Source organism: Pezoporus flaviventris, unplaced genomic scaffold, assembly GCF_033815535.1.
Source record: "Pezoporus flaviventris isolate CSIRO_AGI_PZ_B2104156 unplaced genomic scaffold, CSIRO_AGI_Pfla_v1 ptg000037l, whole genome shotgun sequence".
Lineage (NCBI taxonomy): Eukaryota > Metazoa > Chordata > Aves > Psittaciformes > Psittacidae > Pezoporus > Pezoporus flaviventris.
The window spans coordinates 17975278-18001115 of NW_026892585.1; the positions used below are offsets into that span (position 1 = coordinate 17975278).

Here is a 25838-nt window from a genome sequence, read left to right on the forward strand (position 1 = left end):
ACTTCATACTCTGCAGCATTTCCACAGATACAGCAAGCTTGTCTGATGTTATCCATTTACTTGTTCAATAAACAAGTATTTTAGTTGACTAGCTTACTGTAACAGCAAAAACTTATTTTCTGCACTACTTCTGTTTTCTGGGACAGTAAATTACAAAACTGCAAGTCTTTAGAAACCTTACTCTGCTATGCACTTTGGGAACAGTATTTGAAAAATAAAATCATTAAGTTTCATCCTTGACCTTACAGTTAAGTATGCAGATTTAAAGCATATCCATGTTAGACAGGTAACCAGTACAGTGGTATTTGTGACTACTCACAGCAACTCCATTTTCCCTGCCAGCTCCACTTTATCACCTGATGTGAAGGACAGCACACAGGATGAAAGAGAAGGTAATAAAATTCTTACTCAAGTTTTCAAACTGAAGTTTACTAACAAGTCAGAGACTGAAGTTTGAGTTTCCATGTTACTTAATTTAGACCAAATTAAAAAGAACTTGGTTGCTCTTGAATAAGGCAAGACAAAGATCATGTCTGCTTCCCATAGTGCTTTGCAAGGAGCGCTTAATGGACATTTCAGTCAATTCTCTAACTGCTTCTGTGCATAAACTAAGACACAGTTCTGTTTCCAATTAGGTTTGAGATTTCTGCTTTCCAAATTGAAAAGCATTCTTTCCAAAATAATTACCAGTACTATAATACAATTCTGTTTCATCCTTTGCTTGTACATGTGTGAGGGAACAGACACAGAAACATGAATTTTATAGTTTGAGGCTGCACATTACAAGCCAAGCAGGCTGCTTTGAGATAATACATTGTCTGCTGCCAAAACACAGACCTCTGCCACTTGGATGAAGAGACCACTCTAGTAGCTGTAACAGGATCCACTGCCACCAACTCAAAGCTTCAGGACACAGTTTAGAGTCATCACTAGTGATGCACATCCCCCTAACATTGTTAAAGAATCTTATCCACACACTATCATGTATCTTAGGATTTTCCTGATTTAGCTTCTCTCTGGCCTCAGGAGCTGCTTCTAGTTCTGCATACAGGATATTTTTTGCTAGTTAAGCAGCATGTATACAGCACTTGAAACTACCATACTCACAACACATACCAAGTACTTCTGGAGAGCTCTAGGTATGAATACATAGTATTATCTCCTACTGCCTTCTTTTTAAAGAGTTCCATTACAGGATTGTTTGTTTGGTTTATATATATATATATATATATATATATATATATATATATGTACACACACAAAGAAATTCTTTAACACTGAGTATGGCAGAAAATCTGTTAAAGAATCCTAATGGTTTATAAAAGAAGTTTGTTCCATGGTTTGATTTTTTTTTTTAACAGCTTTGTTCCAAGTTAACGGACTGCTATTTGGGTTGAAGCATTACTAAGCCTGTGAAGGCAAGGATGAAAACATATTGGACTTGTACAGCAAATATAATTCCTTTTAATTGCATTCTGTGACACTGTGGCAAAAATACTCTAGTACAGACTGCCTTGCTACTCTGTTCAATATATACCAAAAGGAGGGATCAAAGACAAGCTCAGAAATTCTGAAGCACACACAGCACAAGAAGCTAAGCATATTCTTGAGTATCTATTTTCCCGTCTCTTTATTTTTTCCAGTTATAGACAGGTTTTCTAGTAACACCTACTATAGAAACAGACCTAGACAAACCCTGACATGGACTAGTACTGAAGTTCTTAACTGAAATTGTTTAAGGGTCACTACCAAATGCAAGAATTCAACAAAGTAACACATTTTTCTTCAGTAGTGCTTCTATAACAAGATAAGCAAATATACAAGTGAACACTCACTTTTTTGTTCATTGTTGGTTTCATACTACCTTGTTGTAAAGTGTCATTTATATTGGAAAATGTCACACAAGAAAGCAAACATTTCAGAGAGCTCATAATTTCCTAGGAGAAACAGTTGCATGAACTGAAAACTTATCCAGTTTCTGCTAGATAAACCCCTCCCCTCCTCCAGCCAAGCACTGTGGACCTAGGAAACATTGAAAACAGCAGGTAACAGTAAGCACTGGTAAAAAAACCACATGGCCAAGTTCCCATCCATTTCCAATGACCCTGTTCCATTTACAAGAACAGAGAAATTCAGAATGAGTATACAGTTTATAGAAGTATTCCATGTTCTTACTCATTTCAAACCTGCCTCTGTAAAAATGGGAACAAAGGCGGCTAAATGAATCCATTCAAAATACACTGAGATTTAAGTATCACTACAGGCTTTTCTTTTTACTATTTTATATTTCTCAAATTCTTGGAATTGTAGAATAAACTGGATTTACCTGAAAGAAAAATGAAAGCCTTCTCACTTCCCAAAAGAGAGGAACTGAAGAGAGCTACAGATAAGCCGACAGGAATTTATCAGCTAAGAATAAAACTGTGATTTAAACTTCCCTGTCCTGCTTCCCCATGGAGTGCCCAGCTCTGTCCTGACAAAACACTCAGACCTGCTAACAAACCCTGCCTTTCTGTCAAACCCATCACACATTGTAACACAACCTTTGGTAATCTACAAAGTGTTTTCATTGAATTTCTTTAATGCATAAATTAAATTAGCCTACAATAAGAACTGCTACCTTCTGTGACAGAGAGCTTTTATCATAAAAAGGACAGGCTATAATGTTCCATAAGAGAACTATTTAAATTACAGTATTTGGTAGGGTTTTGTTAGCTTAATGCCCCACCTGCTGGCTGATGACTAAATTGCATTGTGACAGTTATCAAAGGAGTCACATGCCTATTATTGTCACCAGTAGGTAGCTGTACGCTGCCATGGCAACTAGTACAATTCTCTGCAGAAGACGGACTGCCCAGCTGGGTCCACCACAGTGTGAAGATTAATATACAGAAATAGAACCTAGGTGGTTTAAAACAGATGTTAAGATTTTTAATATCTATCCACACTAACCATGCTGAAGTATTACAAAGCAAAATGTAACTAAGAAATACTACAAAAACAGTGAATTCATGTATCTTTAGTCTGTATAAAGATTCCTACACCTTCAGCTGCATGCAGCTCAGTCACCATACAGGGCTATTATATTCTGGTATAGTTTCTCAAAAATGGATCCAAGAGTTGAGGAGACAGAAATCAAGGCTTGTATACGTATTTCAGATTCATTTATTTGAGAACACCGTTTTAAAGCTTAGCTTATCATAAAGACTAAGTACAGTCTATTGTTCACTTAGTATCCAAACATCATTTGGTTTAAGGAGCTGTGCCTGCAGTTACTGCTGGCCTGAGTTCAGGACCTGCTTAATAATTTGAATGCACACAAATAAGGGACCTTTCAGCAGCAGATGTGCCTGGCTGTCACATCCACTCCCCCCCCGCCCCGGCAATGGAAATGGAGTCAGCAGACACCTATTCAGCTATGCTGAGACGTATCTGCTGAGAAATATTTCTGCAGCAGCCCTGAATGTTCTTTCCCTGGACATACAAGGATTTGCTAAGGTGTCAATTCCGATCTTCTATTTCAAACCACCAACTCCTCAGCTCGAGACTCTGGAGCCTCTTGCAGATACTCTACATGGAATCAACTGTGTTAAGACTGTTATGAAGAGCTGACTAAATACTACCAAGTTACATGTAGCAAGTAAAAGAAATTCCGTATTCAGGCTTCCTTCACCCCAGAAGACACTTTTTCAGTACTTTCTCAGTGTAAGAAATCACACTGTGGTGTGCACTGTCCCACAGGGCAGCTTGTCATCTTCTACTAGCCCAGTCTTCTGAAGTGCTATGCACCTAACCAAGTCCCCAGACACCACAGCAAACAAAGCTCACCTGCTCAGACCTCCCAGTTTACAAACAGGCAACAGAACACTGAAACATCATTTCTGAAACTTCACCACAATTATCTTACTTTGAAAAATCTGAATTTAAAACCCATTAACAGAATTACACTTGATTCACGAAACTACCACAGACCACCTAAGAAAACAAGTTAATTCCTGAGTGTGGCTGTCTCCTAAGTCAGGGAATAACCACTGCAACACTAAGTTAAGCACAACTGACAAGTTCAGTTCTATGAAACTTATTGCAACATTCAAATAGAAAGACCAGACAGACTTATTTTCTCATCAAAAATAGATGAAATCCAGCATTTACAGGAAGTCTTATCAACGTAGATCAGTTGTTGCAACATTTTCCCTTAGAAAATACTTGGCAAACAAGTTGGTAAGCTATGTCAAAGGATCTCTATTCCAGTGGAAGAATTGGGAGCACCAAGCAAGCAATCCTAGTAACATTTAGTGCTGTAGAGGACTTTCACCTGCACTAATGAAACATCTAACAAGGAAAAGGTCTACTTTTTCCTTTTTTAAAAAGGATTAGTATCATAAGCAAGGAATTTCTGTATATTGCTCAAAATAAAGGTAATTAACAGCCTTAACGTAACAGATAGTACAAGAAATCTTAAAAAGGACACTTATGTCAGGTTTTGCCTATATGCCATATACACATATCTTTACCCATGTTTCCAGCTTAACTAGTTTGTAGCCTTGTAACTACAGGGATCTTTTTAGTCAGCACTGAATGTGAAAGCCCTCTAATGGCTACAGGGAAAACATCATCTATAGCAGATCTGAAGCCTACCTGCCCATCACAGGGCAGCTGCTCAAGGCAACAGCGTCCTGCCCTATGATGACATTTTTCTCAGTGATTAAAAGACACTTCCTTCAGAAATTTCCTAGTATGTGTGTAGGAGAAAGGAAAATGCTTTAAGGGTATATCACAAAGCTTTACAGGGAAAGAATTAAAACGGCCAAAGCACAACTCGAACTTAAATCTGAGTATTGCTATAAAAGACAGTAAAAAGTGTTTCTACAAATACATTATCAACAAAAGGAAGGCTAACGAGAACCTCCATCCCTTATTGGATGGGGGGGTGGGGTGGGGACAGACACTTAGTGACAAAGAATGAAGAAAAGGCTGAGGTATTTAATATCTTCTTTGCCTTAGTCTTCAGTTAGTATACAGTGAGTATGGCAAAACACTGGCACAGGTTGCCCAGAGACACGGCAGATGCCCTCATCCTTGGAAACATTCAAGATGAGGTTGGACAGGCAACCTGATCTACTTGAAAATGTCCCTACTCACTGCAGGGAGGTTGGGACTAGATAAACTTTCAAGGTCCCTTCCAACCCAAACTATGATTTTACAGTTCTATGCACCATTTTTTCCCCACAGAAAAAAAGTGGACCTCCATTAATTGGAGATTCTAACCCTAAATTGTTCTAGGAAAGCTTTACAAGAAGCTTAAGAATTCCTTAAACACCTATTCATAGTATACCATGTGAATCAGCACAAGGGGGGAGAAAAAAAAAAACTTTATTTTTTGGGGGGTGGGGGGTGAAGAAGGGTGGAACACAGCTCAGCAAAATAATATTCCTCTAAATTTAAGATAGAAAGCATACACAGGTTAAGGCCAGACTTCTCTTGAATGGGGTAGGGGGAAAGGAATGCAGCCTCCCTGGTAGTTCAAGAAATATACTGAAATTCAAACACAAATTACAGAAAAACTCATAGGTACAGGTTAGCAGCTAAAAGCTCATTTACAAACATACAGCCTAAGCAGAGCAGGAGTTTTGCAGACCTATAGGTAGAACAGTGTCTTACAAGCACTTTCACTGTTCCAAAAATATACTGACTGTAGAATGCATCTTCACTGGGCTACGTATTCAGAGGTTTTGAGAGATATTACAGTTTTAATTATGCTGCTAGTCCTAAAACAATTCCTGTACAGTTTAAGAAAATTCCCCATTTTCAACTCAAGACACTATTTTACAGTAACATTAAATCTAAGCACAGCAGTGAGGACAGGTTTTACTAGAGCCTCCCAATCCTAACCTAAAAGGATGAACCACCCTTTTTTTTTTGTATTTGTCTTGAGCACCAAATACACCAAAGTTCACACTACTGAGGAAAAAAAAAAAAAAGAAAAAATGGAAACAAAAACCCCTCTGAATTTAGTCACAGGAGCTAAACCAGAACAGTCACTTGGGCAACACAAAGGCCTTTTAAACTCCGATGGTGCCTTCTTTCTTAGGAAAAGTTAGTGAACTTCGAGTAGAAATGTAATATGAAGCTGTACAAGACTGTGAGCTAGTTAGGCTTTTTCTTGAGGTGTACAATTCATCTGAAGCCCTGATACTCTTTATAGCCTAGATTTTTTAGTTTGTTTTCCCTCCCTCAGCTACTTAGTGGCAAACAGTAAAGCTTTTCAATTACACAACACTGATCCTAAAATACCAGTCTACCAAGTCATTCCTGCAATTAAAACAAGACTGTATACCTGGTTAGAGGACTTGAAAAACAATTTGTTCCATTGACGCATGCAAAATAAAACCCTGTAGAAGGCAAGGAAGGGAAAAATCTTTGTTTCTTTGTAGCATTTAAGGATCAGATCACCTTCATGTAGAACCAGAATTTAGTACCTTGGTTTAGCACACAAATACCTAAAAGGGAAAAAAAAAGTTCCATTTTGACAAGGAACTAGTGTCTGTGTCGGACAATCATTCTAATGGAGATCCAAGAACATCATCTGGCTAGTTGTATCATTCTAGGAATAACTGTCAGGTGACAAAGCTTGTAAATAGAGTATGAAAAGGCCACAGCACAAAGCAGCTCATTTGGGACACGTCAGGTAAGAACCATAAAAGAAACAAGTGTCATAGCTCTGTAATACCAAGTATATGCAAGCACTCCATTTTTCTACCTTGCCTGAATAATTGTTTAACAAAAAGCTGACTTACTATTGAAAAGAGACTTGCATCATTTGGGGTCCCATGCAATGTACATACTCTGAACAAAGGCTGAACAAGAACTCAGTACTGTGTGCTAGTTAACATGGTCCACTTGAGTTGGTAATACAAGAGATACAAATTTGCAAGAAGCACCAACTGTGCACCTTTTACAAATGCCTTCAGCTACAGCAGTATTAAACAGATGTTTTGACTTTCTGAATGCAACACAAAAAAGATTTACCTACTGTTTTTGTGTTACGCTTATAGGATACTTCAAAAGAACATTAAAAATGCATGCTCTTAGTTATAACTTGTTACTTTTACCGGCATATACCACAAAATGTACAATTCCCAGATGGAAATAAAGAGATTGGTTTCCTACAGGTGAGAAATGGCTAACAAAACCAGCACAACATGATCTAATGGAAGAGAAAATAAATGGTACTCTTAAGGCCTGGGCTATGCATTTCACTGTGACAAGCCATCTCAGCATGCTTGTAAGATTAGTTCATACCTAGCAGCACCACTTGAAACATACTGAACAATCAACTCGCTCACCAGATGGTGGGTCCTTCAGGTAACACTTGGTCAAATAAACATAAAATATGCTCTCTATGTAGCTATCTTCTGTTTTATCTCTTTCTTTGGGTGTTGAGGCTCTTCAATGAACTACATACAAACACTTTGTTTTCTTATAGCTACAGCATAAAGCCTCAAACACATCCCAGGGCAATCAAGCCAACTAGAACATTAAAACGAAATGAAATGTGCATTTGCAAAGAAACAATTACCTTTATCAATAAACTGACATCACAGCTTTAAACAGCCTAAGTAGGCTGGTTTAGGTACTTAGGAGTTACAAAGCAAAGGGTCCTCGATAGCCAGCAAACTCCAGATTTATTCTTAAAATAAAAATACTGAGTTTAGCTGCATAACTGTAGAATTTATATATAATCAAGCTACTATCTTTAAAACTGTAGTCTTGAGAAAACTATGGCAAATTGGTATTATGGGAACACTTAATGCTATCTTTAGTGACATGGAACAGAGCAAATGTTAACAGCTTTGCTTTTTCAGGTCAATGTATGCTAACAGAACATTAGTATTATTCTTCATAAAGCAGCTCTAAAACATATAATCATTTCTACCCCCACCCCTTTCTTCATTAAGGAAATTCCATCCACCAAAACACTCCTGAGAAGCAGTTCTTGGACATTTTTCAAACTGCAGCCATATTCCCTCACATGTCCAGGTCTGCAGCAATGTTCCCTTATGTGCATTTCACTAGCATCTACTTCTGGGGAAGTCTTTTCCTAGCCATTACTACTTCCAGAAATTTGAAGCTGAACATGCAGTCCCGTTCAAGCTCATGCATATATCCTCGACCAGAGAGGCTTAATTCTAATTCCCTTCTTAGTCTCCCCTTTAGGGAGACTGAGATGCTGGAGTAGGAAGAAAAAAAGCAGGCTAGAGCCCAACATACAGACTAAACACAGTTCTCAATTCTACTCTTTCAAAATTGCAGCTATAAACTATACAAAATGAAGTTTGTTACTGTGAATGTGTAGTAACTCCAGTTCTCATATAGGGTAACAGATCTCCAACAGCTTCAACAAATCTTTAGTATACTACATGTCTTTCTTAAGGTAGCTTAAAATCGGCTCTATCATTGTATTAGCACATCACCAGAAGTTTCAGAAGCAAAGTCAAAATAAAAATTTATTTTGTTTCAAAATATGCAACTAAAAATACATAATTATTAAAAGTCATACAGATATTCTTTGATTAACAGTTTGCATCACATAAAGGCATATTTTAAAGGCATTTTCTCACAATTTTAACATGCAGGTATTGCTAAAATTTGTCAAGTAAAAAAGCATACTCTGAGTAGCCAACAGAGCTAATTACATACTTGCATCTTAAGTTAGATATAGGAATTTTAGGATTCTCCTAATTACTCTCCCAAAGCTAGTATTGATGGTCAAGACTGCAGGTACATAAACTGTCATTAATGAACATAACCACATTGATTAGGTAGTCTAAGACAACCAGGACTTAAAGGGCTTCAGCTGAGTTACAACTTGACATCTTCCACTTCACTGATTAAGAGCTCAGTTTTAAAATACAACCTCTTGGGCAAATAACTACTTCCATTTTTAACTGGAAGAGATAACCAGTCAGGATTAGTCACTTAAAACTGTGGTTTAACAAAAAATAGGTGTAACATGCAAACTGTATCTTAGAACTCAAAAGAAAACCCACATGCAAACAAACCAAGAGTGTTTTTTCCAATACAAACTCTTAAACGTGCCAGTTAATTATCAGGGGAAGCATGCAAACAATTAATAAAACATGGAAGTTTGTCAACTATTACAACTTTAAACTTCAAACTACTCAAGTAAAGCCAACTGTATTGAAACAGGCAGAACAAAACACAAACTTCAACTTGAAGCAACCTTCTGAAAAACATCATACTGCATTGCCAAACTGAACTGTAGTAACATCAAGTCAATGAATTTAGATACTTTGAAGCTTTTGTTGATCAAGCACTTTCATCTGCCTTCATTGATCAAATACTTTTGAGTACTGCTCTTCCTTTTCTGAAGTGATGTGCTTTCCTCTCCTGGAAGAGGACAGACAGGAAAAAATTTCTAGGTAATGACCACAATAAAGCAACTGAAGTTTCAGAAGTATCTTAATACCTTCTGCACTCTATTGCCACTAGTCCCTCTAAAACTAGCAAATAAATGGCTTCTGTATTCCTGTTTCAGGGTACATGTGCCTAGTTCACATGTCTGTCCTTTTAAAAAAAGGATGCAAAGTCTTAAACAGGAATACCAGCAGGAATATAATCAGAAGCTGCAATTCTACAAAGACTGAACACATAGCAAGAATGTGATGACCAGCTATCAACCTGGACTACAGTTTATTGGTTACAGCACAGATGTTATACTTCGTAAGGAGAGCTACAACACACAGTGGATACTTAACTGGTGTACAGACTATCAAGGCTCAAACTCAACATCATCTAACTAAACTAGGGAATAACCCACTGCCCCTTCAGCAATGTCACTGAGAAATGATTACCCAGCCTTATACTCAAGTATCCATGGGTTGCCTGTTCAGCATTTTATGTAGTCTTCATTAAATCCACCAAACCCAACTTCAGCATGTATCTCCAGCATTAAGTAGCTGAGAGCCAAACCCACACATCACAGAGCACATCCAAGAAGAAAAAAACATTCTAGATATGCATCCCTTCATCTTTATGGTGTATTGTAGGTGAACAAGTTTAAGGTCATCTGTGTTTTAGGGATTTAATTTTGCTTCCACTACATACCTTAGGGTAGTCTTCTTGAGATACAACAGTGCTCCTCAGACGGTTCTCAGGATTAAACAGACAGGATACTACTGTTTGTATGCTCCTGTCCACAGACTTCTGAAATACAGTTACAGGTGTATCTACAACCATACTGACTTTCTTAGCCCAATAGTAGCAACGCATGTCTGTCACAGAGTTTACTTTTCATTCAGGATTCTTCAATTGCCTTATTTGCTGAGCTCTTATTTATCTGCTTTTAATCCTGGTAACTTCATTATTACCCTTAGATTTTACAAGACAGCATTTCTAACCAATGACATGCCAGTTTAGCTGTGGAGTAGGCAAACAGCTGAAAAATGAGATCTCCTTTAGAATTCAGAGCCAGCGGTCAGCCAAATTGGGGTCACCTTCTCTGAAAAGTGAAGAGTGTTACCAAAAATGTTACCAATTCAGGTATTTCAAGCTAAAACTAAATCTGCATAATATTGCAGGCAGTGCTACCTCACCTACATTTTAGTACCTGCAATTCCCCGTAAGTCTCAGCAGATTAAGCATAATGACTTAAAAATATTATTGAACTTAATGAAGTCGAGCACACATTTCATAGACTTCAGCACTACAGGCAAGCAGTAGCAGTTTCAAGGAAATTTGAGGCTTCTGAAGTTGTACTCAAAAAATCAGATACAGTAGGTGGAGCAAATGGCTAAAGCAGCAACTATAACCTTAATTTCTACGATACTGGTCAGAGTGCCTCTTCACCAACCCACACAATGCTCACATGCAAATTTCTGGGAACAGGATTTATGGCAAAACACTGAAGTTTCGAGAAAGCACTTACCTTTTGTGGACTATGAGTAGACAACTGTGTGGGCTCTGGAACAGCACATTCTGTCTGTATAAATTCTGGATCCTCAGTGCAGTGGTAGCTTACTGAAGTATAAACCTGTAGAGTTTAAATATTGCAGTGTTTCAGTAACACTGGGAAAACATGCACAGTTGTGTTGTCACTGGTCCTCATTTACCCATAAGCTATACCAACCTTGTGAAACTATCAGAAGTGTGAAGGCAAGTGGGGGAAATACTATATGCTGCTTTAAGAAAAGTCTACTTCCTTCCAAAAAGGGCATATTTTAATAGCTGTCTCCACTGTAACCACTCAACAGTTAGCTCCTCAACCTACTTCTTCCATGTATGAGGTTTTTTTGTCAAGCATAATGGATAATGAAGGTGTTCACCAAGAATGAGACAACCAGCAGTAACTTCAAGAGATTAAAGTACTAAAATTGAACAAGAGGGGAAGCAAAGAATCGTCGACCACTGCCCTTCCAAGAAGCTGCTTTGCTCTATACAGATCCTTTCTTGTCTGAAGCTTTCTCCATGCCAATATAGTTAAAATAGTAAAAAGACCTAGAAAAGCACAAGTTATTTTATGTTTTCTTTTAGAAATTCCCTGCCTCCCTCTGCCAACAGGGCAGTGTTACAGTCAGCAACCAACTGCAGAGTTAAATTACAATAACCAAGAGGTTGATAAAGCATCTATTATGAAAATATCCTTCCAGATGCTTCCAAAGAGGACTGGCAGTTTTTACAGCTAATTTCACTGGGTACTCAATGGCAGGATTAAGCATCCTTAGTTTCCAGGAGCCAAACTCCCCATCCCACCTCCATCCCCAAAGTAATCAGGTTCAAACACACTTGACAGTAGTTTCCAGTTTCTTGTAACATCATTCTTAATGTTATTTGTGATTATACAAAGCGAACACCAGGTGTACCACCTGACATTCCCAAAAGCACTTCAACACCGAAATGGTAATCTCAAACTGATAATGGGAGATACAGTATTAACAGACTTCCTTTCCAAGCACCACTCCTAACTTTCATCAGAAGAGGCATCATATCTGACCTCATCACAACTGGGGCATTCCACTTATGAATGGAAACTGAATAGCCACTGAATAGGTATGTATAAAGCAGCAGACCAAGAGATGGAAGTTTCCCATCTCATTACAGGCCTGCCCTCTTGACTCTGCATGAAGAAGGGTACTTAAAAGATGCTTAACAGTTCTAAAACAGTTGTCTGCTCATATAATAAAGCTTAAAACATTCAATGAAAACCATCATGCACACCCACTCTAAATACTCTTCAGCTTGCTATTATCTGATTGTGTTGTACTGCTGCTGTATCATATCCATGGATGTCATTCAACACAAATTATTTCAAGCCAACAGGTTAATCAGTATTTCAATGACTTCTGAAACCTTTTGAGTGTTTCTACTCAAGGTAGGTCTCATTAGTAAGAGACTTTCCATGAAAAGAAAAAGGCTGCATCTCTGCTGAGAAGCTAAAAGCAAATTATTAGTACACATGACTGGCAGTCAGCAGGAATATTCTCCTAATACGATCAGACAGAACTGCCAAATGCATGCAGGCAGCAATACAGATGCACAAAGTTCTATTTTTCTTCATTTTTCCCCCCATTTATCTTACACATTCTACAGACATCTGCTGGGAATTAGCTTGAAAGAATAGTGTTCAGAAGAAAATTAAGTATTACAGCTTTTAAACACTTAATGGAAACTGTACTCAATACAGGATTATACACACAACACCCCAAGATGCAAGTTTAAGCTCCAACACTTTTAAAGAAATACACAGTATTTTTTCCTCTTGTGAATGTGTGTAGAGTCACACAAAGCAAGTAATTTTTAGAAGCTATCAGCACCATTTACAGCTTGCAGCAGCCTGGGAAGTAATTTTAAAAGCTGTTGAAAAGAGCCAAAAATTATCAGTATTTGCAAAGCAGAGTATTTTGAGGCTTTTTTACATAATTTGGAACAGTAAGCAGTAATATTATACAGATCTTTAAGTCAGACTTGTGCATTGGGTCACCACTTACTTTTCCTTCAACCTTTCATGAACAAACCAATTCTGTTCATGTTGAAATTCCAGAATTCTGTGACCAGAACACATGGAGTAACACCATAAAACAGGTAGCTCTGCTCTGCCAAGCAGCTCCTAAAAGAACACCATGTCAGTAGGAAGCCCTAAACAGCTACCTACTGTCAGCAGCTACAGATTTGTATAGACCAGATTACATACAGCTCCAGCCAACAAACAACAGTTATTTTGATTGTCATTTAAAGTACCAACTTGTCAAACCAGTGCACTAATTGAGAAGACAAAGTTCCAAAAGTTTAACATTGTAGACTTACCGGAGGCATAACATAGTTTCTTTGCTCCCCAGCAAGCCACTGTGGTTGAACCTTAAACAAAAATTGGACAAAACCCAGCCTTTATTCATTTGGTTCCAACACAAGCAAGCAGCTGCTCTTTAAGAGCAGCATTTATAACAGTTTATGTCTGGATTTTTCACTGAACAGTAGTTTACAATCTTCTATCCAGCAAGACAGCTTTTTCACATGTACTTCACATAGCACTTAGCATAAGGGTCACCCTTACCAAAGATTCAACTATCTTCTTCCTCTTCTGATTCCAAGGTTTTCTCAAAAATAAGATTTCTGAACTTTAGAAAAATAGGTGAAATCACAGCAGCCACACTGAAAACATCTCAAACCTCTATTTAATTCCAGTTACTAAACTATTTCTTGTTTAGCTTCAGTAAGAGGACTTAGAAACACATTTCACTTACAAGTTCAAAATCACTGTCAGTGAAGTGCCTTCCAAGACCTTTTTAGAGCTCAAAAGCACATCTCCCCTAAATACATCCCACATTTTTACAGACTGGTAAGACTTAAGTGCTTGTTTTATGTAACATCAACTAGCTGCACTATAGTATGCAAAGCTCCTTCCCATGAGAAAAAGTATTACTGATCCCTGTACTTTCTGCTGATTTGGAAATTGATTTATCATTGATTATTTAAGAGAAAAAAAAGTATCAAACTGAAGAGCATGCTAAGTTGTTCAGCAGTTTTCACTGCATTAGAACAAAAATATCACCAATTTTGTTTTTACTTTTGGTTTGTGAAGCAGGAGCTGAAAGGAAAAAGAATTCCCAGAAAGAGAAACACAGAAAGGTCAGACTCCAGTTAACACTGTTCATTTCATTCAACCTTTTTGCCAGGTATCAAGAGCCTTTCTGCTGCTACTAAAGAATTACATACCTGGTAGTTGTAGGCTGGCTGATAACCCACAGGAACCTGCTGCTGTATCAATACAGCTGGTGAACAGTATGGGTATGTCTGCAAATAAAGTTCAGGGTTTTTTAAAAAAACAAGTTTAAGCAAGACAGGAGTCAGGACCACATTTTTAGATGTGGTCACATTGTTGTTTCAATCCCCATTTCACACTAGCTTCATTACTTCAAAGCACCCTTACAGCTTTCCAGTGGGGCTTCAGCACTTCAGGCACTAAAAAAACTCTAGAATGTGGGATTCTAAATATGTATCTAAAAATCCCACACCTGGTTGTAGCTGATCTTTTACTTCATTTCAGAAGTACAACTCATCCTGGCCCAACTACCATGAAATAAGGGACTACAGCCTGAAGATCAGTTTCTTGGAGCAAGAGCAAGACAAGTATTACAATTCAGATATTTCCCAGCATTTTTTCACCACAAGTATTTTGACACAATGTTAATCTGGAACCTTCTCAGCTTCTTCAGAGAACAGTTAAAGGCACATTCCAGCGTTTAAGACAATTAGTTCCTCTTACACTATTTCACTCTCCCACTAAACTTGGGAAGAACCAGCAAGTGTACTATCAAGATCTCTGCCTTGGAAAAAAATATTTCTGCAAGTCATTTCTATTTGCTCATTCATTTACTTAATGAAAATATACAAAATAGAATCAGCTTCCAGTTAATACTGCCCTGTTGTACTGCCATATGATATAGTGTTAATATAGAAAGATGGCATAACCTGTAAAGCCTTCTCTTTGCAGTACAGGGCTCGTAACAGGACCTGAAGTACTCTGCCTACACCTCAGTAAGAATGCTTATCTGAAACACCAATAAAGTGACACCCTGTAGACATACCATACTGGTCACAGCTGTTATGAGCAGATGCCACAACTGTTCTTAAACACAAGAGCAGTTCAGAAACATGAATTTCTTCAGGTAGAAGGAAACATTACTACAGGAAGCTTTGAGTTCCATACTAATTTTTTTAAAAAAAAAAGAAAAAGCTTTTAAGTTCTGTGGTTTAATCTGAGCCAGGGCAGCAGTATGTTAAACATCCGGATGCATTTGATTTTTGAAGTGCATCTGTGACAAGTAGCCATTTATATAGTTAAGTTACATAAAGTGCTACATATTATATAATTGAACATTATATAATTAAAGTTTGCCCCACAGCTTTCACATTCTCAAAATAGAATGTATCTCCACCTTTCGGTTTCTTAAGAGATGACATCACTGACTAAGTTTTTCAAAGTTACTGGCATTCTCTTAAAATGGCTTGATTTTGGGCACTGCTTATTGGGGAAGGTAATAAGAAAGCAAGAGGGAAGATGAGACTGGAGTCTTGATACATATTCCCGAAGTTGTATGTGCTTTCGCCTTCAAAAACACTTAATTATGATCCAAAATCAGTGTCATGAACAGCCTTACCTGAACATACTGGGTTACTGGGCTCATTACAGCTGGAGGCTGCATGTATGTCTCTGTATTTTGATTTCCCCATACACTATGGAACTGTGGTACAGGAGGATTGAAGACTAATGGTCTGGGATGCACGTAAGAACCTTTTTTTTAAAGCAAAGAGAAGTATTAAAACATCTTAACATGTATTTCATTACGTATCTGAACTCAGATTGCAAAAAACCCAAGTGTTTTGACTCTTAAATTTAATGCAACATTAACTATATTGTGTACTACTAGAAACCCGAGTTTATTATCAAAACTGTACATCACACAAGTAGCAAGGTCATAAAATTCAGAACTGATCAGATAAAAAGGAAATGCGAGGGTGTTAATGTAGACTCAAGAGAAACTGTAATATATGCATGTCATATCAACAAATTTGTGCATGTATACTTACATAAGTTTTGTTGCTTTCTAATCGCTGGCCCCAGTTTCAGCTTTTTGCCGTGGAAGTTAATTTGCGACTGAAAGACAGGTTATTTTGTAAGCTGGGGAATCAGCGAGGCAAGTTGTTTGCTTGATTTTAAGAGACTGTACTTTGCTTCTATCACCCACTGGTATACAGACTCAACAGCCTCCGCTCTCCTCTTCAAGAACTTACATCCTTTATCTTTAATTTCCTGTAATGCTCTCAGCAAATTGTTCTAAGCACCAACTCTGCAAACCTATTATGTATCAATTGCCTTTATAGCAACATCCACTGACAGTAGTTTGCAACTGCCTATTAGTGACTGTCAGCCTTCTGGTTTCGTAACACAGATTTGACAATTCTTGCCTCAGTGATGATATTAATGTAGAGTAACCACAGTCTGGGTTCCCCTGAAACCCTACACTTGAGTGATATTACAAACTGAATTAGACCCAAATCAGAAGAAAAGTACTTTCAGGTTGCACAAAGCTACAGAGCTAGGCAGATCAACATAGGCATCTAGAGCGGTTTTAACCATGCAGCTCTACCTTGTTCAGTTACGTAGAGCATTGGGACCACTCAGTACAGGTAATGCCTGAAATGAAGCGGAGATCACCTCGCTGCACGTGACTAAAGTTCTAAAATGCAGATGTTCATTCTTTTCCTTTTTCCATCCTCTCCAAAAATCAACACCTTTGTAAGGTTATTTCTATCTGGACATGCTTCTTCTCAAGAAGAAATGTGTACTGCCTGTACACCCAAAACTTGTGCTGAGAAGCAAATTTGCCATATACCTCTTGGTCTTTCAAGATTTCTGGCATACATACATCAATACTGTATTAATAGATATACACTAAGGGCTTTCAGCTTTGAAGAAATGTACACAGAAAATCAGCAATGTACATGGCTCAAGTGACAATGCTACTTGAGAGGCTTCTATAGAGACTGTTGCCTCAGAGCAGGCGTTCCACACTGATCTAGTACAGTAAGAAGGATTCTCAGTCAAGTCTGTAGCTCATTACAGCAGTATTTCTGTCAGCATCCCATGAGAGTTAAGGAATAGGAAGCTTTTTAAGTGTTTTGGCAAGAATCAAAAATCTCCTGCTGGAGCTTCACTGCTTTCCTCTTCATTCAAACATGCTCTCTTCCCCCTTAAGGAGCTCGACAGCAGGTAAATACACCTGAACGTACCATAAAACACTAAATTTGTGCCTGGATTTGTCTTTTAGATCTACTTCACTACCTGAGAGCTTCAGAAGCAAGCAAGAGACTGTTTAAAGACCTGGAAGTTTCTGATGCAAAGTTCAGAGAGGGAAATATACATGTTTCCCCCTTTCGCCTAAAACTAAGTGCAGCAACAATGAAAACAGTAAGCTTTCAGTGCATTTTGGAACCTGCTGAAAGCTACGAGAACAGCAGGTTTGATCATAAGCACCAAGATTTAAAATTTCTGATAATGAACTCTTAAGACCAGAAGGGCTGCAACAGTTCTACCCCTTATCTCCTGTGTGAGCCACAGGAAAATTGTATGAAATGTGAACAGTTACATCTTGTAGTCAAGGAGGCTTAACACACACTTGCACTCCAGGTAGGATCCAAATGCACAAATAATTCAAGAGAAACACATACTTCAACTGCTGAAATGTAAGTAAAACACACTAATACTATCTTTCTGTTACCTGAATTCCCAATAATATTCCTGATAGGTCTATGTATCTGCCATAAGCACATGGGTTCTATGACAATGATACAATGCAGAAAGTAAGCAGCTAAACCACATACATAAAGCTTTCAAGCACATATATGAATAAGAATTACTAGAAATACAATTACATGAGATATTCAAGCATACTAATGCTAAAACTAATCTGGTTTCTTATTTAAGTAAACATAGAAAGACTCTACCACCAGTAGAGATTTTAGCAAGTTTACTTTTCAGGCAGCCCTATGCTTCCCTCATCCTACTTGACCCTACATGGTATATTAACTTGGTTTCCCCTGAACATGTCTCCAGCCTCCATGTATCAGCTTCTTCAGATAATTTAGACAAAGAGCTTACTTCTACTATTTTCTGAACATCCACGTTGTCCAGGAAAGATACAAATCCATACCTGAAAAGAAAAGACAGGCTATTCAATAATCAGATTTGGATTTGTTAGTCAAATTATTTTGAACAAGAACTGTTAACAGCATATGCCAGGTGCATCATATTGCATGCCAAAAGTATCAAGTAGGACAATTTTATAATTCAGCGTAAAAACCTATTTACTGCTAACTAGCAGCATATACTACTGGGCCAGATGAAAAGAACCGACTGCCAGATTCTAGAATACTATGAAATAGAAACAAGGGCTGCTCTTCCATTTCAGCTACTCAAAATGAGCACTACAGTTGATACTACTAATTCAAAGTAAAAAAAAAAACCCTTTAAGATCTGAATTATCAAGTTTTATATTTACTAAAGAGATTTGGATGAAAGTAAATGTTCCAGAACAGCGACATCAGTAGGGGATGTGATCCTTGGCTGGGTTTTTCAACTTATTTCACTGGTCCCCTAGTTTATCTGGTCTAGAAAATGAAGGTAATTTCAGAATATTATAGGAACAGTTGTGTCAATTAATGGAGTATGCCAATGCATTATAAATATTCAGAACACACAATGGCTAACTGCATATCATAATTAAGACTAGCAAAGGGTATGAGGAAGTAATTTCCAGCTTGTGCATTACCGTGTATGCCCAAGGGCAAAAAAAAAGTGACTTTTTAGGGTCTGTTCACAGAATCATAGGGGAAAAAAATTGGGCTGGAATTTCAAGGGGTTGAAGCCTCCTTCTCAAAGCAGAAATAACTTCAAAGCTGGGAAAGCTTCCCCAGAAGCCAACAGGTATGGCCCTGCACAGTGTTTCACCACAGACAAATCAGAATTTTTGTTTTTTTTTAACACGTCTATTCATATAGATATATATATACTCAACAGGAATTTTGCATGCTTTAACTGTTCACTTAAGTTTCACTCTTCACCCAACCAGGTTTGGTTGTTTTCTCCATCTTATTCCAAAGTGTCAGAAGAGTGCAGCGCCACTGCCCTGAATAAGTCATCTACCCCTCCCTCTTAACCATCCTGAACTCTCTAGATTGTTGCCGAGTACTCTAGCCATCAGAGAAATTCTACAAAAGACCTGCCTCCATAAGCATCACAAACTTTTCAGCTTTGTTTCCACTGGTTAAGTGACAATGACCCTTTTCCCTAAGCAGACTGAAGTCCAAAAAATCAGGCTATTCTTCGTAAAATTACACAGATTTATGAGCTAGATTTACACATTTCCGTGTTAATTCACCACAACAGAAAACTGCAACTAGTGTTAAGGCTTAAGCCTGTCAAATGTGTTGCTAAGTAGTTGCTCATATCATCTATGGCAGAATTAGGTCCACATAGGCAGCAACTTAGAACAATTACTCATATTCTACTCACCCTTTGGAAACACCAGTTCTGTCAGTAATTATTTTCACCTCTTTCACAGCACCATATCGTTCAAAGAAACTCCGAATTTCTGCTTCATTCATCTAAAAGAAACAGAATCTTAAACATCTTCAAATACATTCAACTGCTCAGAACTGATTTATCAGTTACCCAACTGCTCCAAAGTTCTTTCATGATGCTGCACTACCTTAATCCCCACCTCATTTAAGTTCCCTGTACCTTATATCTTTAACAAATAAAAGTAAATACCCTTATATCAATTCCACCAACAAATACTGTGTTTGGCATGATCTTTCCTTCTGGCAAAACATATCCTTGACTGGTTGTTGACAAACGGGTATTGTCCTCTGAGGCACCTCCACACTGGGCCTCCATGTTTGCAGACTGAAAAATTTAAACAGAAATATGTATTTCAGTCAAATAATTATAGTACACTTTAAGATACTAGCATGCCTGCATCTTCCTATAGATATAGGATGGGACAATGGATTTCAATAGCACCTTTCTGATTCCTTAAAGGAAGCACTTGCTGCAAATGGACTATTCATTGCAAAAAACCTTAAGTAGTTATTCTAAGAAACTTTAAAAATTTCAATCTAGACCAAACTTCGACTACCTTAAGTAGCCCTGTCTGACTATATAAAGCTTCATGATCAGTGTTGCTACTACCAGACACAGTGAGAATGTTAAAATCATTTCAGAACTTCATCAAATTCCTTTCAGATGTAAGCAAGGAATTAAATTCTTTAAGATAAAACATACTGTGCAAATTAACTATTCAACAGAATAAATTTCATCATCTTCCTGGTCAAAAGCTTTAAACCCTTAAGATACACTTAAGCTTACAAACAGCCTTAGAACACAGGTAAGAGGGTTAAACTGCAAGTTAGCTGTAAGAAGAGCAATCAGACTTTGATGAGATATTCACACTATTCATTTTCTCAGGAGGCAAAAAAAAAATAAAATTGGCAGTTTAACTTCAGTAGGAATATGACTGACTACAAACTGTTTCCAAGTAGTCTACACCAAAGCAGGATCTTCTACATGCAGTGCATGTAGAGAAAAACTGCAAAGAACATTATGCTAGAGAAACTACAGTCACAGCACCCTTTGCACACCCAGACTTCAGATGCACCCTTTTGGTCCTAAAGTATTTTGTGACAACCTATGAGTTACAGATTCATTCGGTGTAAAGAAGATAAAATACTCACTAAACAAAGAGTAAATTCAGTATTTTGTTCAGATGAAGTACTGATGCTAGATGTGTTCCATACAGGTTTGAAGTGTTTTACAGAAAGGTATTTACAAGAATTAAAACACAACATAAGCACCACAGGCACTACACAAATTCAAACCCCTCATCTTATACAATCTTGAATGAATGGTTCTAGCTATGCACTATGCTTTGCCTGGAAAGCACATAAATAACTGACTAGTTCAGTATTACTCATCCTTCCACATCGATGAGCTTTTCCTTACGATTCAGCAACCTATCACTACTTCAGATACTGCATTTAACTTTGATTTAGCCAAAGTTATCTTGTATTTTGAAGCCTACGAATTTGCAGTAAGTAGCAACCAATTTTTCTATGCAAGAATTTTACATTTAATGCACATTTAAATGCAGCTGAGTGACAAGTACTCATTCAAACTAGACATCCAGAGTAAAGGAATGAGAAAATTACAAGAACCAAATCATTTCCCCAGCAACTGAACAAACCCAAACCTAGAACTCAGCCCTCCAAATGTGATTTCAGAGTGACTGAAACAAATTAACAACACACCATTAATAAAAACCAGAGAGGGTTTGGTTTGCCCACCACTTTTCCTGCATCTCCTCTGTGCAACTTCTAACATCTGCCAGTTCAAGTTAAGCTGGCTTAACAAAAATTAGCAGGAAGATTGACACAGTGTATAGTTTTTCACCCTTTTAATATTCCACTATTGTAGAGAACTGAATCAGCTTACTAGGCTATCACAAGCACCAGATCAATGGATGCAGAAGAGTAAATAGAGATGGAGGAGGCACAGCCACTTCTGAGAAGCACCAAGCCATCAGTTCAGTTCAAAGCTATTTCATAAAGCTATACCTTAAAATCTGCTTCCATCACAACAGATATTGTCACCTACACTCAATTTATTCACTGACTATGCTTCCTACTGCAAATTCTCAACAAAAATTCAATCCTCTCCCCTTTATCCTCCAAGAACTCCCTCTACCTTGCAGTGAGCTTGGAGACCCCAACCCTCACTCTTCCACAGTAATAGACTGCATAATAGAACATTACTGCTGTAAACAGAAAAAGGGTAGTTCTCCCCCATCTCTCCTGTTGTTCAAAAGCTTTTTACATCACTGTGCAAAGAAATCAATTCTACATTTCACAGGAGAAACATCTTGTAGTACTTTTCAGGCATACCCACTTCTGATCCAAGCACATTCTGTAGTTATATAAACACTGAACTAGCGTAAGAACAAAAGAGCAAAAATGAAGCAAGAAGTGAGGACACCACTTCTTTGGCTGCACCCCCCACCTAAGGGCATCTGAACTGAAACCTGAGACTCCAACCCCTCAGCAATCTTAAGCTGACCTAACTGCTAGCTTCTACTTCTCTCTTTCGGCATTTGTTTCAGTGAACCAGAGTAAAAGAGAAGCATTCGCTTTTCTGTGTGAATTCTCTCCAGCCTAGAACAGGAAACAGCTCACAGCAGAGGCACCCAGCAAGTGCCAGAAGCACCAGAAGTGGGTAAGCATACAGATACTGCTGATACACAAGCCATAGGTGACCTTGGAGGCACAGCATTTCCCACACTAGTCATGTAGAACAGAGTTTTCAATGAAAATACACTTATTTAATGCTTTTACACATTAAATGCCTAAAAGAGAAACAGACTACTTAGGCATTCTGGAAAAATCGTCAACATACTATATTTTAAGATGTGTTAATATGTGTGCCTTAGAACTCAAAAAAAAAAGTTACTGAAAAATGCACAGTGGTGTAAGTCTCATAGTACAACAAAAGGAAACAATCTCCTTTCAAAGTTACTTTTCAAGTTTTCAGTACTACAGTGCAAAACTCTGGATTGATAAAGTACTGTCCCGTCTAAAGACAAAGTTATTTTAGCAGCACAACCTTTAGTTATTTTACTACACAGCATTACGTAAATTATTGTGCTTCTATTTGCAACGTGGGCAAAGAACTCGCCCTGCTGCTGAGCCACCATCCAAAGCCCAAGCCACTTAAAAGTTTTCAAAATCTGGAAAACCCTTCAAGTGATGAATTTGCTACCTTGAAATTACAGCACCAGCTGAAGTGACCCAACCCTTCAAAAACACACTAAATGGGGTTGATTTGCCTTATCCACCTCTTGAGGTATATTTCAAATCACATTTCTAGATGTCAGGAAACATAGGGCTTAAGTTTTCCAGCTTTTTGCAGTTAATAGGAAGGGAGGAGAAGGGGGGTGTTCCCCACTTTTCCCTCATAGCAAGGTAAATTTAATCGGTTTGCTCTTTGCCGTTATCCCAGCAAGCATTAACTTGATGCCAGGAAACTGAATTAACCTCTTCATTATAGTTGCTATGAGGCTAGTTAGACTTCTGTACATTAACGAAACAGGGTGGAAAAGGACTATCCTTTGCGCCAGGTTGTGACCCACCTGGTAGTTACCCAAGTGGGTTAGAGACATCACTCAGCCTCACGCACATCTAGGAGGGGAAAACCTTCACTTTTAACCACACAAGTCCTCGATTTCGCAGGCTTCTCCCCACCTTTCCCCGGCCTCCCCCCCGTTAAAAAAAAAACGGGTATTAGTACATTTTGTTTTGTTTTCCCGCCTAAGTACGTCCCGCTCCGCAGCCCCTCTGAGCAGAGCAGTTACCATGACAGCACACTCCCTACAAGAGAACATGGCTCCCGCGACAGGGAGAACGCCTGCCCACCGGGCAGCAGGTGGCGCCATCAGTCAAGTACTGCAACTGGCGCCAGTACCTACGGACTGTGAGGCTTAAAGAGCCGTTTGGGTTTCTTTAATACCCTGCTTTTACGGTGCTATCGAAGAGCCTGCGTTACAGTCGCAAATTCCATTTTTTTTTTTTTTAAATAAAATCCCGAGGATGAATCAGCAACTCCCATGCTGAACCAGCAACGTGCGGGTTCCGGCAGTAGCCACCTCTCACCACGCGGAGTCCGCGCCGCGCTGCGCGAAGCCAGGTAAAAAAAAAAAAACACTAAAACCAGAAAAAACACCAGCGGGGAAGCTCAAGCAAGCGTGTTCGGAGCCGGCGAGGCTGCTGCTCCGCTCGTTCCGCCACGCAGACATTAGCGGCCGCACGGCCTGCGGGCTTCGCACCTCGCCTGCCCACCATTCCCGAACGAGGCTCGCAGAAGGGGGTTTCACACTCTAGAGATGTGCGGGAGAAGACAAAAAGGGAGGTGCCCCTATGGGAACAAAGGACGGTGTCTGAAAGCCTCTGACGCCAGCGGCAAGGGTTGCAGCCTGACCCTAACGGGAAGCTGGGGACAGACAGACCGGCTCCCAGCCGCTGCGCCTGCCTAACCCCGGCCCGCCAGAGCAGGTGGAGGAGCACCCTGATCAGTCTCTGCACAGAGCGGAAGGAGCCCGACGGTGGGGTACAGGGCCGTGAGGCAGCTTCACCACAAAATGGCCACTCGTGGTGTGAAGTGCCTCCTGTCTCAAAGTCCTCACAGGAGCTGCAAGCCAGGACGCTTTACCACACACAAACTTCACGCTTTTTAGTTCCGTATTGCTTCCCTGACTTTTAATTCCTCACTTCCTCTTAAAACTTTGAAGGTATAAAAAGTTACAGCAACCCTGAAGAGGTTCCGCCGCACCCCTCACTGCGTTAAGAGGTGACACTCCTATAGGCACCGCCGTCCCTCACCCTAAGAGCAAGTGAATGCGCCACTTTCCCGTCCTCTCACTGCCTAAGATCCCAAGCAACCACTACAGCCCCCCGAAAAAAGCCACCCCACGGCTCAGCGTTCAAGTGAGCCCTCTTCACCCACTTCCCACCATACCGACCATGACTCCTCTTTCGTCCTTCCCCCACTCACCATCATCCACGGAAACTGAGGTAGAGCCCACACACTAAAAACAAACGAAGCCTTCAAAACAAAAACAGCACCGATTTTCCTGAGAAAATAAACAGTGGACAGTCTCCTCTTTTTACCTTTTCCTTCTTTTTCCCCCCTCCCCCCAAGGTAGAGGAAAGCAGCTTCTCCTAGGTCCCACTCTGCCCCTTAAGTAGCCCCGAGTGGGAAGGGCGGGGAAAAGCCACACCCGCTCACAGCCGCGCGGCCTAAGGGGCAAGCCCGCGGATGGCCTCCTCCCACCCTGCACGGACGGGTCTGTGTGTCGTGTAGACGAAGGGAGTTGGGGTGCGTGGATTTTCTCTCCGTTAGATTCGGTAGGACTATTATTTCTGGCTTTGTTGTTGAGCGGGAAGTCACTTGTAGTTGAGTGAGGGTGGTAGTAGCGCACTGTTGCTGTTTTGAGCTACCACTTACTACTTGGGTTTGTTGAGGTTCGAGAGGTACATTGTTGAAGAGGAAGAGGCTTTCACTCGCTTTGAGACAAAAGCTGAAGCTTTTTCATGAATATTTGCGTGGACTCTTATTGTCTGTACTGAAAACCAGCCTGCTCTGTTCACCATTTGCCCAAGACCTTTCTAGAAGGAAACCTCTCTGGCAGCCCTTCTGGTTTTACAGTCATGCTTCTGCTCAGTTTTGGAAATGAGTTTTAAATGCTTGTTTGCCACTGGTATCAAGTGTTTAGGATTTTAGAACGTTTCAGGGAGAGGGGGTATGTGTATGTTAAATGTCTAGCCAGAATAAACCCAGCCACTGATTGGGATAGCTTAGTGAGGATTTTTTTTTTATGTGGGGCTTTCTAATGGCAAAGGCATGAGAATTAGACTTGTTTAGAATGAAAAATGGAAATACAAACCTAAACTAATAAACTGAAATGTAAGCCTTTTTTTTTAGGTGTTCAACTTTTTCAGATGCTGATCATAATAATCAAGTCTACCTAACATTTACTTAAATAAAATGGATTCGTATTTATCCTTAAGAGTGGCACTACATTAGTGCCACTGTTAAAGTGCAAAAAGAGTAAGTTTTCTTCTACTCTTGAGACTAAAACTGGTCTTTATAGTCCAAAGTAGAGCAGAAGCCAGATTGTGTGGTTTGGGTTATTTATTCCTCCCTTGGCCCTAAC

The 25838-nt window shown here is 39.2% G+C and overlaps 1 protein-coding gene across 3 annotated transcripts; it reads right to left on the minus strand.

The window, feature by feature from the left end:
* Positions 1–9119: 9119 nt before the first annotated feature.
* DAZL (deleted in azoospermia like) lies at positions 9120–25284 on the minus strand. Of its 3 annotated transcripts, none has more exons than XM_061464896.1 (11): positions 25133–25284; positions 19850–19984; positions 19592–19683; positions 18179–18230; positions 16108–16174; positions 15678–15811; positions 14233–14310; positions 13324–13374; positions 10949–11053; positions 10129–10224; positions 9120–9411 (listed from the first exon to the last, which is right to left on the minus strand). In XM_061464896.1, the coding sequence occupies exons 2-11, from the start codon at positions 19973–19975 to the stop codon at positions 9358–9360; spliced, it is 855 nt and encodes a 284-aa protein (XP_061320880.1). In that variant the 5' UTR covers positions 19976–19984; positions 25133–25284; the 3' UTR covers positions 9120–9357. The 3 variants fall into 3 exon arrangements, with proteins under 3 accessions (XP_061320880.1, XP_061320879.1, XP_061320881.1); XM_061464895.1 differs by having other exon boundaries at positions 10129–10227; positions 25133–25281; XM_061464897.1 differs by lacking the exon at positions 13324–13374 and having other exon boundaries at positions 10129–10227.
* Between the last annotated feature and the right edge of the window lie 554 nt (positions 25285–25838).

Coding starts and splice junctions, on each gene's coding strand:
- DAZL (XM_061464895.1), bottom strand. CDS start 19,975: ATGGAGGCCCAGTGTGGAGGTGCCTCAGAGGACAATACCCGTTTGTCA. Junction 19,684..19,849: donor TTGGTGGAATTGATATAAGG/GTATTTACTTTT, acceptor TGTTTCTTTTAG/ATGAATGAAGCAGAAATTCG. Junction 9,412..10,128: donor CTCAAGAAGACTACCCTAAG/GTATGTAGTGGA, acceptor GTCCTCTTCCAG/GAGAGGAAAGCACATCACTT.